General features: G+C 33.6%; 1 protein-coding gene across 2 annotated transcripts in view; it reads left to right on the top strand.

Annotated features, from left to right (window-relative positions):
- The window catches only part of jus (EB domain-containing julius seizure protein), a 77,337-nt gene that overhangs the window by 33,563 nt on the left and 29,025 nt on the right, over positions 1-14,749 (top strand). The window contains exon 1 of one of the 2 annotated variants that reach the window (XM_076115196.1): positions 10,184-10,214. The exons of the other annotated variant lie outside the window; for it this stretch is intronic. Coding sequence (XP_075971311.1) covers positions 10,199-10,214 — 16 coding nt within the window. The 5' untranslated portion in view covers positions 10,184-10,198. Of the gene's footprint in view, positions 1-10,183; positions 10,215-14,749 lie in introns of those variants that run through there. 2 annotated transcript variants of the gene reach the window in all.

Genomic DNA, 14,749 nt, shown 5'->3' on the forward strand with positions numbered 1-14,749 from the left:
TACAGGAGTAAAATCCGAATTATAAGCTTTAATATAATGCTTTTAATAATATCTTGTGAGAATTTAAGTAACTACAACAAAAGGTATTTCGTAGCAAGTTTTAAGATTAATTAAAGTAAGACAGTACAAGGACTTAGTTGTTATCCTCCCGTAATTAATTTTAACCCAAGTTTGCCTTATTTTTTTAGTTTACGTCTTGAAGTTATAATAACTTAATATTTTAGATTTTATAAAGAAATCTTTTGGCTAATTAATGGTTTCAAATTTTCTAACATAAGTCGAAATGCGAGCTGTTTTTTTTTACCAACTCTTTTTTTATGGGTTTTGTTTAATGTAACGGGCAAATAGAGTTTCGCATTTATAATCATTCGTTTAAATATATATATGTATTATATAGAATAGTTGTTAACGCGGCCAACTGAATTATTCAAAGAAAAGTATAGTATAATGATTTTACGAGTTAAATATTGTATAGCTTGAATGTAAACTGATTTAAACATTTTGGTTGCACTAAAATACCTACCACAACTCAACTATTCTGTTTCTTTTGTGTAATAACATAATTAAATTTATAACATCCAAGCTAACCACAACCTCAAAATATAATATAACAATATAATCTCAAACCAAAATACATCAATTTCTTAAGCAAACTTCGAAGCACTTTGATTAATACACACAAACAACACGGCGCAATTCTCGGTATGCAGCCGCTACGTTTTTCAACGAATACTTCATGCTTGTTAACAAGAAATGGGATTGCAAGAATGGATTTAATAACACGGTAATTGCTCGTGAATGTTAGGTAACAGTTGACGGCTTATTAACCTGATTATGAATTATTCATCTTAAGGCCGTTTGAGAAATTTGCAAAAAATGGCTTGTACTTTTTAGAGAGTTGCAAAAATAGAGTGCCGAAAAAAATAAGTTGAATGATAAACTGGAATATGAGCCGGCCTTAATTATTTTGGAACAAGGTTTACAGGCTTTTTCTTTGTATCTTTCTCGGCAAGTGATTGTAGATTCCGGCTGAAAATTGTTTTTAATTAAAACTTAAAAAAAAATATATCTAATTACTCTTTGTCCGGTTTCGGTGTAAAGTTTATATGTCAAGTCATGTCACTGCCAAAGTTCTAAGTTAAAGTAATCTAGTTAAAGAAAAAAAAATAAGGTAAAAAGCTAAAAGGTTACCGCTTTTCCTAATCTTTGCATACAGCATTTATGATGAAGGAAACGCAGCCTGCATTCTCAACAGACACGTCCAAAATACCCTCACGTATATTTCATTTCTTATCCGTGTTTATTCACATCAAACATAATTTTGGCTTCATGATGGCATTCTCATGTCAAGCCTTAATGGTGCGTAATAAAATATATTACTGCACACAATATGCCTATACTATATCATATGAGCTCTTATAGGTTATTCTTATGAGTTCCTATAATAACATTCTATTTATTGGAAGACGTGTATAAAAGCAATGTAGCAGTGATTGAAACTTTGTGTGTGGGTCTGTCTGTCTCTGGCATCATAACTCCTGAACGGATGCAGTGATTTCAATTTCGTTTTTCAAACAGTTTTTTTTTGTAAAGACATAAAAGGTTCACTATCAAAAACCAACAGTACGTTGACATACCCTGTAATGGGTAGAAAAAATGCACATGATGCCGATGTTATATCAGGCAGTACTGTACTGTAGGAACTAATTCCGAAGTACATTAAATTTCAAATGTCCAGCTCTCGATACTCGTATACGAGGCTATAGAGCATTGCGCTACTGAACGCTCTATGAAGCGTAGCAACTACTTTGGTACGCGCGGTCAAAATTCTATTTCAGCAAACTACGTTACCAGAAGTAAGAGATTCATATTTGAATTATAATGAATTGTTTCCAATTTTCGCCGCAACAATATCTCAGAACGAATGTAGTGTTCCGCCGCAATGCGTGTAAAAACTAGGACAAAAACGTTACAAGGAACAACTTGAATACTGCTGCCAAAAACCTTGAGTAGAAGATCTATGACGCAAATATATTATATGGCTACAAAGTTTAGTAGAATTTATTTAATTTTCTTGCTGATAAATGTTTGCTAAGTTGTGTTAGATTCATTTTTATTTTAAGACGTGTTTGCAAAGTTCCACTGGCTTTGTAATGATGGCGACTTAACCTGTACTAACCAAATCGAAGATAGGTAAATGTGGGTTCAAATTTAAGTATGAAAAAGTTTTCTCTACTTAAAACGCCTTCTTCGTACTTACAAAAGTATCATTTAAACTATCTTTGTACCAAAGTCCGGTAGGTTTTGTGTTTAAGAGCAGCAAACATACAAAACACACATACTTCCATTCTCACAAACTTTCATATTCATAATATACTAGAGGCCGCCTGCGACTTCGTTCGCGTAGAAACCTTTCTCGTGTAAATCCCGATTCAGTCTGTATGTTATTTTATGTCTGCAGCTACCGAAATACCAAATTTCATCGTAATCGGTTCAGTAATTTTTGCGTGAAAGAGTTATAAACATCCATACACACATATTCACAAACTTTCGCATTAATAATATTAGTAGGAATTAGGCTTAACATCATCAATAAGTAATCTTCACTAATTGCCCTACATTAACCATCCAATTCTAATTAATTCGGTCCAATAATTGGAAGGTAGAGCGAGTCTAATACCGGTTCTCGCTGTCAATGATATTGATCGGAGCAGATCGGACAGGCTATAATTATGTGATACCTAACTAGGTGATAGGTTCGTTGTGAAAACAGGTGCTGTAGATGCAAGTGTAGGGCCATATGTAATGTTGTTAAAACTATTGTGTATTGAGTCGAATTGCAAAAAAAATATGAAAACAAATTAAGTTTTTATGTTGGAGACGTATTTTGCTTTGCATTATTACAATTAAACTGTTACAGTTGTAAACGATAACTATCGTTATTTACTTTTTTGTCAACCTCAAAAGCAAGCAACACTCGTCTTGTTCATCCGTCCACATTAATCGAAAAATAATGTCATCGTAAAGAAAGTCGTCAGTATTTTTCACAAATGAGTCACACCAATGATTTTTGTTATGAGCATATTTAAAAACTAGGTACTTCAAGGATAAAAAATCTGTTTTTATTTTTTTCGTATCTTCAAAAATGACCGAGATATTAAACGTCAAAGTATGGCCTTCGCGCCAAACTCCGGCGAAGCGGCCGCACGGACGTGTGACGTCATCTCGCGACACTGCTATTTCGTCAGTACTTGCCGATACCTACATAGGCTCGTTGCGCTCTCGCGGTTTCGCTTTAAATAATTTATTTTGCTTATAGTCCTGATATTTGACTGCCTCCGTGGCGCAGAGGTTTAGGTCGCCACGCCGATACCACTGCAACGTTAGGTCGTGGGTTCGATTCCCACACGGAGCAATTATTTGTGCGATCCACAAATAATTGCTTCGGGTCTGGTTTTGCTTTGTGTCCGTTGTTTGTATGTTTGTAAAAGTCCCCGCGACACAAGAGCAATTCTTAGTGCAGGAGTTGTCTTTAAAAAAAAAAAAAAAAATATAGTGGACAAACAAAATGGTTAGAAAATATTTGTATTGTTCCTATGTGTACTAACTCCAGTGAAAAAACACCCCAAAAATTGTTTTTTTCTGTACCATGTACCTAAACTGTTTTATATTTTTGCAAAAGACACCTAATCTAAAACTTAAAGCCCGGTTCAGATACTGTCAAGCGCAAATGTTAAATAGAAGTTTATTGCCTTTTGAACACTTCCTTAAGATCAAGATGCAACCTAGCAATGAACTTCTACTAAACAGTTGATACTATTTAATGAGCAGTTCAATGACCTCACAGGCGGCGGCGAGCCGAGCGCGGCGGTTGAGTTGGCGTTGGTTTTTTGTTTTGAAAAAAGAACCCATGTTTATTAAATCTAATAATATCAAAATAAAAATGTTAGTTTAATTAAAATTTCTCATTACACACCCCATCATATAAGACTACCTACAGAGTAGATTCATGCATTCATGTGATAGCCATCAACCTGACTAAAGTCAGAAACAGGGTGACAATTTTTTTTTATAGTATTATTTTAAAACTATGTTTTCCAAATTTACACTTGGTAGGTACGTAACACTCATTATTTGTAATGCCAGTTGTAACAAACTTTCAATTTTATTGTTAACTACACACAAAAATATTATTAGTAGTATACGAGTTCAACTTTGTACATGGGTCTAGTTGATGATTGTGTACGTGGCGATCGAGATCGAGGATATCTTAGTGGAGGCTTATTTTACAAAAAACACGATGATTAAATTTATAACACATACACAATGACATACACAGACTCTTTAAATATTAAATGCAAATCACTTTTCAAATCAAAACTCCACATCACCCGCAGTCGAACAAGCGTGTCTATCGCGACGTGACGTCAGCGCATAGCGCGCGAAGCAACGCAAATTTAAAAATGCAGTGAAACTTTATAACGCTGGAACTTCGGTAATTTTGACCCGATTTTGATAAAATAAAAACTATTATTATCAGCATAAGTACACAAATTAAATGCAGTATGTTTAATAGTCATATTTTGATGTGCTGGTGTGACTCATTATATCAAAAAACAATATGCTAAGAATCAATCTAAACAAATACAGGAAATAGGACACGAATAAGACAATAGTAACATATTTCCAAACTCCAAACTATTAATAACGTAACAAAAATATTGTAGTAAACAAAACAAACATTCTACCTGGCAGTAAACAGCCCTTATTAGTCGCAGCAAAAGTGAGACACTTTATTGCCCTCCAAAACTAATATACGTATATGAGAGCAAACATAGGATGAACGTAAAGGTGGGTCTACGCTAGAGAAACCGAACAGAGGCCGGGCATATTTCATTAAGAAGCACCGACGTTTCTGTGTAATAAGATATAGATGTGAATGAAGCAAGGGAAGTTGCTAAGGATTGTACTAAGTGGCGTTCTTTAGTCTCTGCTTTCCTATGACTGTATGTAAGCACAGTCGTTCCAGGTTTGTAAGTCAGTCCACCCTACATGAACTTGTCCTCGGCTTATGCTCTATGTGTGTCTATTCTTTCCAGTTTACTACTTCTTTTTTTTTTTTTTTTTTAAAGACAACTCCCGCACTAAGAATTGCTCTTGTGTCGCGGGGACTTTTACAAACATACAAACAACGGACACAAAGCACAACCAGACCCGAAGCAATTATTTGTGGATCACACAAATAATTGCTCCGTGTGGGAATCGAACCCACGACCTCCCGTTGCAGTGGTATCGGCGTGGCGACCTAAACCACTGCGCCATGGAGGCAGTCATGTATTTAAAATGTAGTATAAAATTAGTTCCTACAGTGCCCGCTAGAGGCGCTAATCGGTAGCGCAATTCAGTATTACTTAGTGAATGCAATCCCGATCTCGCGAGATCCCGTGTATTTTTTCGGGATCAATCCCGAAGCATAATATGACGAGATCCCGTTCGGGATTGTCGGAGAGGGCATTTTCAGCAGCTTGCTACATTGCAATAGACTTAAGATGCCGATTAGAAGCTCGTACTATTGATACACTTTGTATTTTAAGAGGCTACTTTCAAAATGCCATGTGATTACTTTTTATTTTGATCTCCTGGAGATCTCCTACACCTACTTTTTTGATTATGTTCATGTTATTATGTTATTACACCTGTTAATTATGTTACGTTGTTAGTAATATTGATAATTAAAGGCTTTTATTTTCTTTCAAATAATAATTTATTGCATTCACCAAACTATCACACACATATTACATTAAACAAGCCGTTCGAATTGTATTATTTTTACTAACTAGACGGGATCCCGAAAATCTCGGGATCCCGCGGGATTGATATTTCTGATCGCGAGGGATCTCGAGTTGACGATCTCGAGTCGGGATAGCATTCCCTAGTATTACTGTACTGTCGAGTATAAAAGTTTGACATTTAAAATGTATTACAAAAATAGTTCCTATGATGCCCACTAGAGACGCTAATCAGACTATCATATATTTTTCTACAGCTAGCCGGTTTTCGATAGCCGATAGTGGTAGAAGAAATGCGCTCATATCGTAAACTAACCTTAATAGTACTTTGCGAACGTTTCCATCCCGTACAAACAGAACGATAGAAATATACCCGGTTTGTTCAAATATTGACTGTCACACCTAACTTATGCTATTTGCAATCCGTTTCAGCTTTTTAGAATAAATGTTTGGATTGCTATGTAAAGTGTGTAACTTGATTATTTATGATGAATTCAGTTATTTTGAGAGCGTGAATTTTACAATTTGATTTAAACTTACGACGATGTTTTTTTTTTAATATTTTACGCTACTTTTATCATCGTTTTGTCGTTATTCTTGTTACATTATATTATGTCTGTTTACTTTTCTAATTATGTTCTTATAATGCAAAAGTCTTTTTGTTCTTCCATCTGCTTGTAAAACAATTTTAAATAAATTTATCCAACATGCTTGTTTTATTTTAAGTACTTTAACCCATGAAAACATTATTTTATGTTACTCTAATTCCCAGAATAGTTCGTAGCTTTTAACTCTATACCACAAAAGCCTAACACAATTTATCTAAACTGCGAACACCCAATATTCACTATTTCTACAAAAAACATTGATATTTCATAATCCATCACGTATACTAACTTTAGCTGGAACATTGATAGATCGGCTATGACTTCAAGTAAACTTTTCATTGCGAAAAAATACATGGCTCCCGAGGGACTCCCACTGGCTTAGAGGGTGAATCGCGGATGGAAACGATACGAATAAAAAATATATTGAATGTTATGGCTAGGTAAGGTTCTCGGTACCTGGTTCTTTGGCCTTTATGGCTTGTTTTGGTTGTCCATCTGACAAACTACCGTTGGTATAGTAGTGGGGAAATGACGATTTGCTGGTTCAGTTTTTTTATTGTCTGATTAATGGTGATAGAGGAATTTCATAGATCTGCATAGTATATTATTATTATTAAAAGCTTTGTTTTTTAGGAAATGTCACTAGTTTAGATTATTTTTCACTTTACCTGCCGCTCTAGAGAGAGCAACTTTTAAGACAAACTTTATCAGAACTCTGTTCCTTAATACTAATTTGAACAGAGCTATCTGTTCTACTAAAAAACGTAAACTTTAAAGTCTACGACCGTTGTGACAATAGTTCGATGTCAATTAACTTTGAAACGAATCCAAAAAGGTAGCTTAGCAATATTACTAATGAATAATGCGTTGGAATTTCGTCGGATTTTCTTTCAGAGCTACAAACGACCCATAAAATTAAAATAATCCTTAACTTTAATATTAATAAAATAAAGATTTCACCTAAACCCTTGTACCCTTACTTCTATTTAGTAATAACCAATAAGCTTTCACATGCAAAGAGATTCAACTGATTGAAAACTCCAATTGCAGAATGATACTCAACCACCTAATTTTAAAGTCGAAATTCCCTTGATCTTGAAATATAAGTTGGCTAAACACAAAAGCCTATACCAAATAGAATCATAACAGCCAAAATTTAAGGTCGGATTTCCTTTGCATTAAACTTAGGTAGTAACTAAACGGTTATAGAAATAATTATTAAACAGTGCGTGCGTCACGCATACTGTTTGTGGCCACGAAACTAAATCAATGCAGTGTTCTGCAATCCATGTAGTTGACGCGTTTATGCTAATCGTATTTGACAAGCCAGTGAGCGTAATGTACAAGCCGGTTTGCGTTCCATTCGTATATTTTTGGAAATAGGTCAAATTGTTGATAAGAAATTACAAGTTATTAATTCCAGTTTTGAATGCCGCATTGATGTTGCAAAGTTATTTTTGTCAAGGTTTGATTGTATTATCTTTACTGTATTGATTACGGAAGTATAGAAAAAAAATGTTTACATATTTAAGCACGACCGTTTTTATTTTCATATCATTATAATATTTGGTTATATACCGTAAAAAAAATTCCTACATCACCAATACACTTCGGGAAATCTCAGATTACTTAAGTGCTTTTGCTTATATTTTAGTTACTTTTCATCAATCTGTAAATCATCTACCATTTATTCAAGTGAGATTTACACGAAGTATCCATCTTATGTCTCAGAGAAGTCTACAAACCCTTATAGCCAGTAAGAGTGAACCCAAAGCCGATAACATATTATTACGTAGATCACACAAACATTCCATTTGTGTGAAAATCGGATCTGTAGCTTTAAGATATCGCATTGAACGTATTGTCAAACGAGACGAGTGGCAAAGCTCGATACTACCTGAAACTTGGCACGTTCATACGGACTATACATGTCTACGTGCTTAGTAAAGAAGCAACGAGCATGTTTCCACTGAAACGTTTCCTCGTCTTGGAAACAAACAGATAACGACTGCCCTTGAATATGGAACTTTAAATAGTCTGAACACATTCACACATTAAAATTTGTACCTATTTATAACTTTCTTACGTACTTTTTTATAAAGTTTTTTTTATTGGGTTACGCAATAAAATTCGCTGTCAAACAATTGGTATTAATTTTTTATTTGAAGTTACCAATAATCCTCATGATGTATTTCAATCAAAAAGATTTTTCCAGGGTAAATTTTAATGACGTTGAAGTTTTATATAAGCAGCATACATTACATACATTATTTGGTCTCTGTCTACTCCTATTAGAAAAAGGTCTCACTTTATGTACAAAATTAAATGTAATGTTCTTATAATCTTTGAGCCAAAGAAAACCTATATAATTATTGGCCGATTAAACATACAATTATGCCACTAAAACCCACAACATTACTTTAAAAATCCCCTCTATTAGTACACAAACTGATCCATTTCAAAACCATAAATTTGCGTCTTGATACGAGAGCATTAAAACTCACTTTACCTAATGTGCAAGGTAAAGCCTTAAATTGTGCCTCAAGAAAACTTCACGTTAACATTTCATTTAATGGCTATTCGATATCGCGAACTCCGCAACCTTTTTAATCTGCAGGCATGTCGTTAGTTTTTATGACCCTTATTTTAGGCTACACAAGGTTTATTTTTGGATAAAATGTAAGCTATTGAAATTAAATTTGACAGGTTTATTGAATTGTTCAAGCGTTGAATTAATTGATCACGGTAAGTTTCAAAGCCACGGACTAAAATAATATATTTTATTGTTGTGATATGAGACTTCGTTTATATTTGAGTTTCTACACTATATTTTACGCGCATATTTACATGTGTTACATTTTTCACAATATTTTGTCATTTTTTTTTGAGAATTAATATTTTAGCTATTAATTAATTATAATAGCGTGTTTGTACTTAATTTTATATCAAAACAAAAGTTCACCGTCGATTGACAACATAAACCTTTTAAAAGAAAGAAATAACTCCAAGTTAATTTCGTGATTTTATGTACATTTAGAGTTACAAATACAAAAATAAAATACTATTTCGTTCGCTAAAGTCTAATTGCTAAAATTGTAAAACTATCTAGCGTGGAATTTAATTTGTAAAACCTTCTAAAACTGTACGTTAGACAGTTTGAATTAGTTTTAAATAGCTGCCAGCATTTTCTACATCAGGAGTGATTTATGTTCGTTGCAGTTTCAGCTTTGGCCAAATTACGGTCCATAAATGTCGTTTAAGAGGCGATTAGTGGAACTATGAGATTTTGTCATATTAACGGGGTGAGACTAATGATGCAGTGGTTGAAGTCGTTGCCAAGTCTCTATAATTCGACTAGATATTATGGTAAATCAATTTTTCGTTGCTGCTAGGTACTATAATTTAAATCATGATTTTTATGGGGATGGGGGAAAACTAATACCTACTGTGCATTTTTTCTTTCTTTTTCAATTATTTACGTACCTTTCCGTTGCTTATATCTAATCTTGTGAACCATAATCTATGTTACGATTGTACTTAGTGTCAGTTTTTTGTATGTTTGTAAAATTCTTACAAAATATTAATATTTCTTGTCGAATTCAGAGTTCAAGTAGTTCTTATTGATGATTATGATCTAAACAAAGACTAAAGTAATCCTTCCTAGATATTTTTTCTACAGAAACTCATGTGAACTAATCGGAGCAACGACCGCCGGCGCCATAACTTATCAAGATAACGAAAGAATTTACTACGACCGTAGTAAATGGCTTCCTATAATCTCTGCTTAACTTCGAACACATCATGATATTTTCTAAACGTATGTTGGTATAATCTATACTAATATTATAAAGCTGGAGAGTTTGTTTGTTTGTATGTTTGTTTGTTTGTTTGTTTGAACGCACTAATCTCAGGAACTACTGGACCGAATTGAAAAATTCTTTCAGTGTTAGATAACCAATTTATTGAGGAAGGCTATAGGCTATATATCACACACTACGACCAACAGTGCTCCTGTTGGTCTTAGTGTGTGTAAAAAATGTTACAAATACGGGGAAAAATTTCATACATTCTCTCTAATGTGACGCAAGGGAAGTTGCGCGGGTCAGCTAATTTATCATAAAGCTAAGACCGGCTGCCAAATATAATAGAGGTTGTTCCCATATCGGTTGCTATCAAAGACCCGGCTTTATGTAGAAGATAAAGGATGGTGGGCCCTTTCATATGGGCTTTGGGTGTGACAAATTTTCTTTACTTTCATATTTTAAGTTACTAACAATGAAAAACCAATATTTGTATTTATGCAGTTTTCCTGATTCCGTGGTTCATAATGTACAGTATAGTATGTAATCACGAAATTTTTGTTTCGGTTCCCGGATTCAGTGTCATCGTTTGGGTTTTTTTCATTTTTTTTTTTCAATAGTAACCTGAAATTTGATAACTTCCGCAATATTCCCTACATGCGGCTAACAAGACTAGTACCGATTCATTTAATTTGTACACTATTACCTGCACCAATTATATTTATTTAAACCTACTGCCTTGCTACTGGACAAGAAACTCCTTCCATAATGAACCCTCTCTTCTACCAAATAGAGACCCTTACTTTTAAGCCTTGGCTATACCACGCTAACTTATAAATAAACATAAAATAATTTCATACGTGATCCTAATGAACCAAAAAACTCCTAAACATGCAATCAACTAACGTTTACTGCACAGTAACAACCTGTTTCACCTCTAAGTTGAACCACTAATGGTACTTTCATAACAGCTGATTAAACCTTGATGTATGGTGTTTCTATCGCAATTTGAGTTCGCTGATTATGTGTATCAAATTCAAATTATAGTGAAATAACTGCAATATAATTGTCATATCGAAAATTGCTCAATGGTATGGGATATTATAATAACCGTGTTATTATAATTTACGTTCATAATATAGTGTAGGTACAAAATTGTACGCTTTTAATAGTCAAAAGTTGATAGGTAAATTTTACTGTTATTTTAAAATCTGCCTCAATTGAAACGTCGTTTATTGTTATAGTTCAATAATCGTCATAAATATTCGGTTTTTAGTAAATGACTGTATGTCTTTTCCTTCCTTTGAAAGGTGGTACTACAATTGTAATTCATAATACTCGACTTGTACAACAATATGTAAATGTCTACCATACATTGCCATAGCAGACTACCGCAAAAATACCTACTTACTTAAGATTTACAAATGAACTCTGGTAAGAATTGTACCGTATTTCACCCACCTCTGTCATTTGCATTCATACACCTCTTCATACATTCGTAAAAGAGCTACTTCAACCTGTACACATGACTGCAATCATAATCTTTATGCTGTACTTTAGAGTATGAAATGGTACATTTTGAAACGAGTGTAAGCGTAAAATTTTGAATGGGTACTACGAGTACGTTTTAAAGCTCATATTTTTTAAGAACACTGTAAGAAATGTAAGTATGATTTTCATAGTTATCATGTTCAAGTTTAATACAGAATATTGTTTAGTAAAAAATAAATCAAAAAAATACGGTCATTGTTCTTTTTGGTTATCAGTAGCACGAAGCCTAAAATTAAGTCTGCACTCACTGGGTGTTAATAGATATAGATATCTCCATCTGTTACTGATTAAACATATCTGAGGAAGACCTCTGCCCATCTCAGAGGCAGTCTTAGGTAGGCAAAAAGTTGTCTCCATAACTCCTCCACTGGTCGTCATCTCCAGCTGTATCCGAGCCCACTACTTGAACAGAATTAATCCTTGACGCAACTCCTACTCTATAAAGTAAAATAAAGCACTGCAAACACCCAGCAAACGGAAACAATGTAAGGGATAAGTAACTCGAAACAACTCCCATAGATCACATGAGTTTTGATATTTGTTCCGAAACGGAAAGAAATTTGTCTTTAAGTCAACCAGTCACACTTGGTGAGCGTTGATGAGGACTGACCCTTCTCTCATTACGGAAAGAGATCTGTACACAGTGGGACAGTAATGGATTAAAATATAATGGGATTGGACAACAAAAATTGTCGTTACTTATTCCAAGAAAATGATATTTTCATGTATGTATGTTTGTCAGTCTCTAACAAAAAACTACTGGATGTAAATGAATTTTGATATAATTTTGTACATATTATATATGATAGTTTTTAACCTGGGTCAAAAGTAGGATACTTTTTAACTCGTCAAATCTTTTTACGTGGACAAAGTCGCGGGCCGAAACTAGTATTACATACATACGTACAAAACATAACGCTTTTATAACCGAAGGTGAAGACAGAAGTGTATGAAAATACACCAGCTTTTTGCCATTTCTTTAACTATTGTCCCATAACAGATGGGGAGCTTATTGCTCTATATAAAATATACTTGAAAAGTTTTAAGGCTTAAGTTACAGATTAATTATTAAAAACATATTTTGTCATATTTATACGCTGCTTGTTTCCCATAGAAAAAAAATACATGTTTCTAGACACCAGAAATTATTTATTCCATTACATTTAGGGTGTAAATGGTCATTGTTATAAATTAACAGGTTTAGTCCGTGGCTTAGTTGTGGACTAACAAACTAATTAACAGTTTGCTACAAACGTGCCTGGATTGGTTTCGGTTTAATTAGTTCCGACGAGCGATTGTGGTCACTATAATTGTGTGTATAGGTTTGTTATTCGTGCACATAGTAATTTACATTGTTTTTATAGGTGTAGCCTTAAATCCCAAGCCTGTCAAAGGTACATAGGTACATCTTTTTTCCCACTTATGTATATTCTAGCAAACTTACTAGGGTTTAGTGACTTCTATTCGAGAAGAAAGGAGTCAAATTGTTCTTAATTGTTGACCTTCATACAGTATTTAGGGCAGAAACTTTGATAAATAATAGTTCTTACTGCAGACGCAAGGAGTAGATTTTAATATAACATTCCTTGGTAGTAACTCAAAAGTCAATAGCGGAGGTCCCTCAGATTATATTCCGTCAAAAACAAAACACCTCCTGAATTTACAACAAAACAATTACTTACCAAAATATAATTTAATAAACCGCGTTCATTAAGTTGTAAAATATGCATAAAAATTTCAAGCGGGGTCGGGATCCATTAATTTCATTCATTAAGCCGCCCTCGGTCATTAAGGTACATTGGCCGTATTTGCGAAGGAGAATAAGCCATTCTTTATCTCTGGTAAGGGTGATGACCTTATGAATGAACTCTAAATAGGCAGGTGGCCAATTCAGGATGAAAGATTGCGTTATGATGGCGATATTAAGTGTCTGGTTTTGATAGGAGTTCTCAGATAAGATAAAGAATGAAAGTAGAAAGTTATTGAGGAGTTTTTAGGAAACGTTCGTTTAAGATGTATACAGAAAAAGTGTTTTCTGTATACATCTCAAACGAACGTTAACGAATTAAATCTCAGCAAGATTGAATAAAGTAGTGACTTTAATCTTGCTGAAATTTAATGAAATAGGTGTTATGAAATAAGTTGTATGAAATGGTAATCATGGAACACTAATTTCAACTAAGGTTTTTTTTTCTCAAAGGATTGTCAGTTTCCAAAAAAAGGTTAATTCAAACTGGTTGATTTCAACTATGTGACTAAGTATGTGAGGGAATTAATTATAAGAATAAATGTGAGCTAAAAATACAAAAGCAATTAGCAACTTACTTCTTACGCCTCAAATATACGCGACATTCTAAAACAGATCGTGTATTTTCATAGTTTTTATAACCAAACTGTCTTGTGTCCCGTTAGTAGTTCATATCTCATGAGCATCGTAAAAGTCTGTCATAGAAAGTATATCGACTGTCAACTCTAGCCCTATCTAGTAGGTACTATCGAAAATATAACGTGTGTACATACATTTGTCTAGTATTAGGTACTATAAATTAGACAGGTTTTGACAGTGTGTCAGCAAATAACTAGGCTTAATTAATTATGAAAATTAACACCTTACTTAATTTTGTTACGTATTTTTGGGTATATTAAGTAATTAAGTATGGTATGTCAAATTAGTAGAAAGCCTTAAATGTAAGGTTCGCTGGTAAAAGTAAACAAAATTTTGATTTTATAACATCCGTGACCCATAAGCTAATGCAGCTGGCATGATTGAATATATTTTAGAAACACTTATTACAAAAATTTCGTTTAGTTTGAAACAAAATACATTTTTAATTAATAAATAGGCCTTTCAAAATCATAACAAATTACTTACTACATAATTACGAAGTCATAAATCATAGAACCTTCCCTAAAATTACTCAAATACATTATAACATAAACAAGAAATTTCTAATGATAGATCACGTCATGTAATGTAATATAGCAGCAAAATGTTTTGTGA

The sequence above is a fragment of the Anticarsia gemmatalis genome, chromosome 6, assembly GCF_050436995.1.
Source record: "Anticarsia gemmatalis isolate Benzon Research Colony breed Stoneville strain chromosome 6, ilAntGemm2 primary, whole genome shotgun sequence".
Lineage (NCBI taxonomy): Eukaryota > Metazoa > Arthropoda > Insecta > Lepidoptera > Erebidae > Anticarsia > Anticarsia gemmatalis.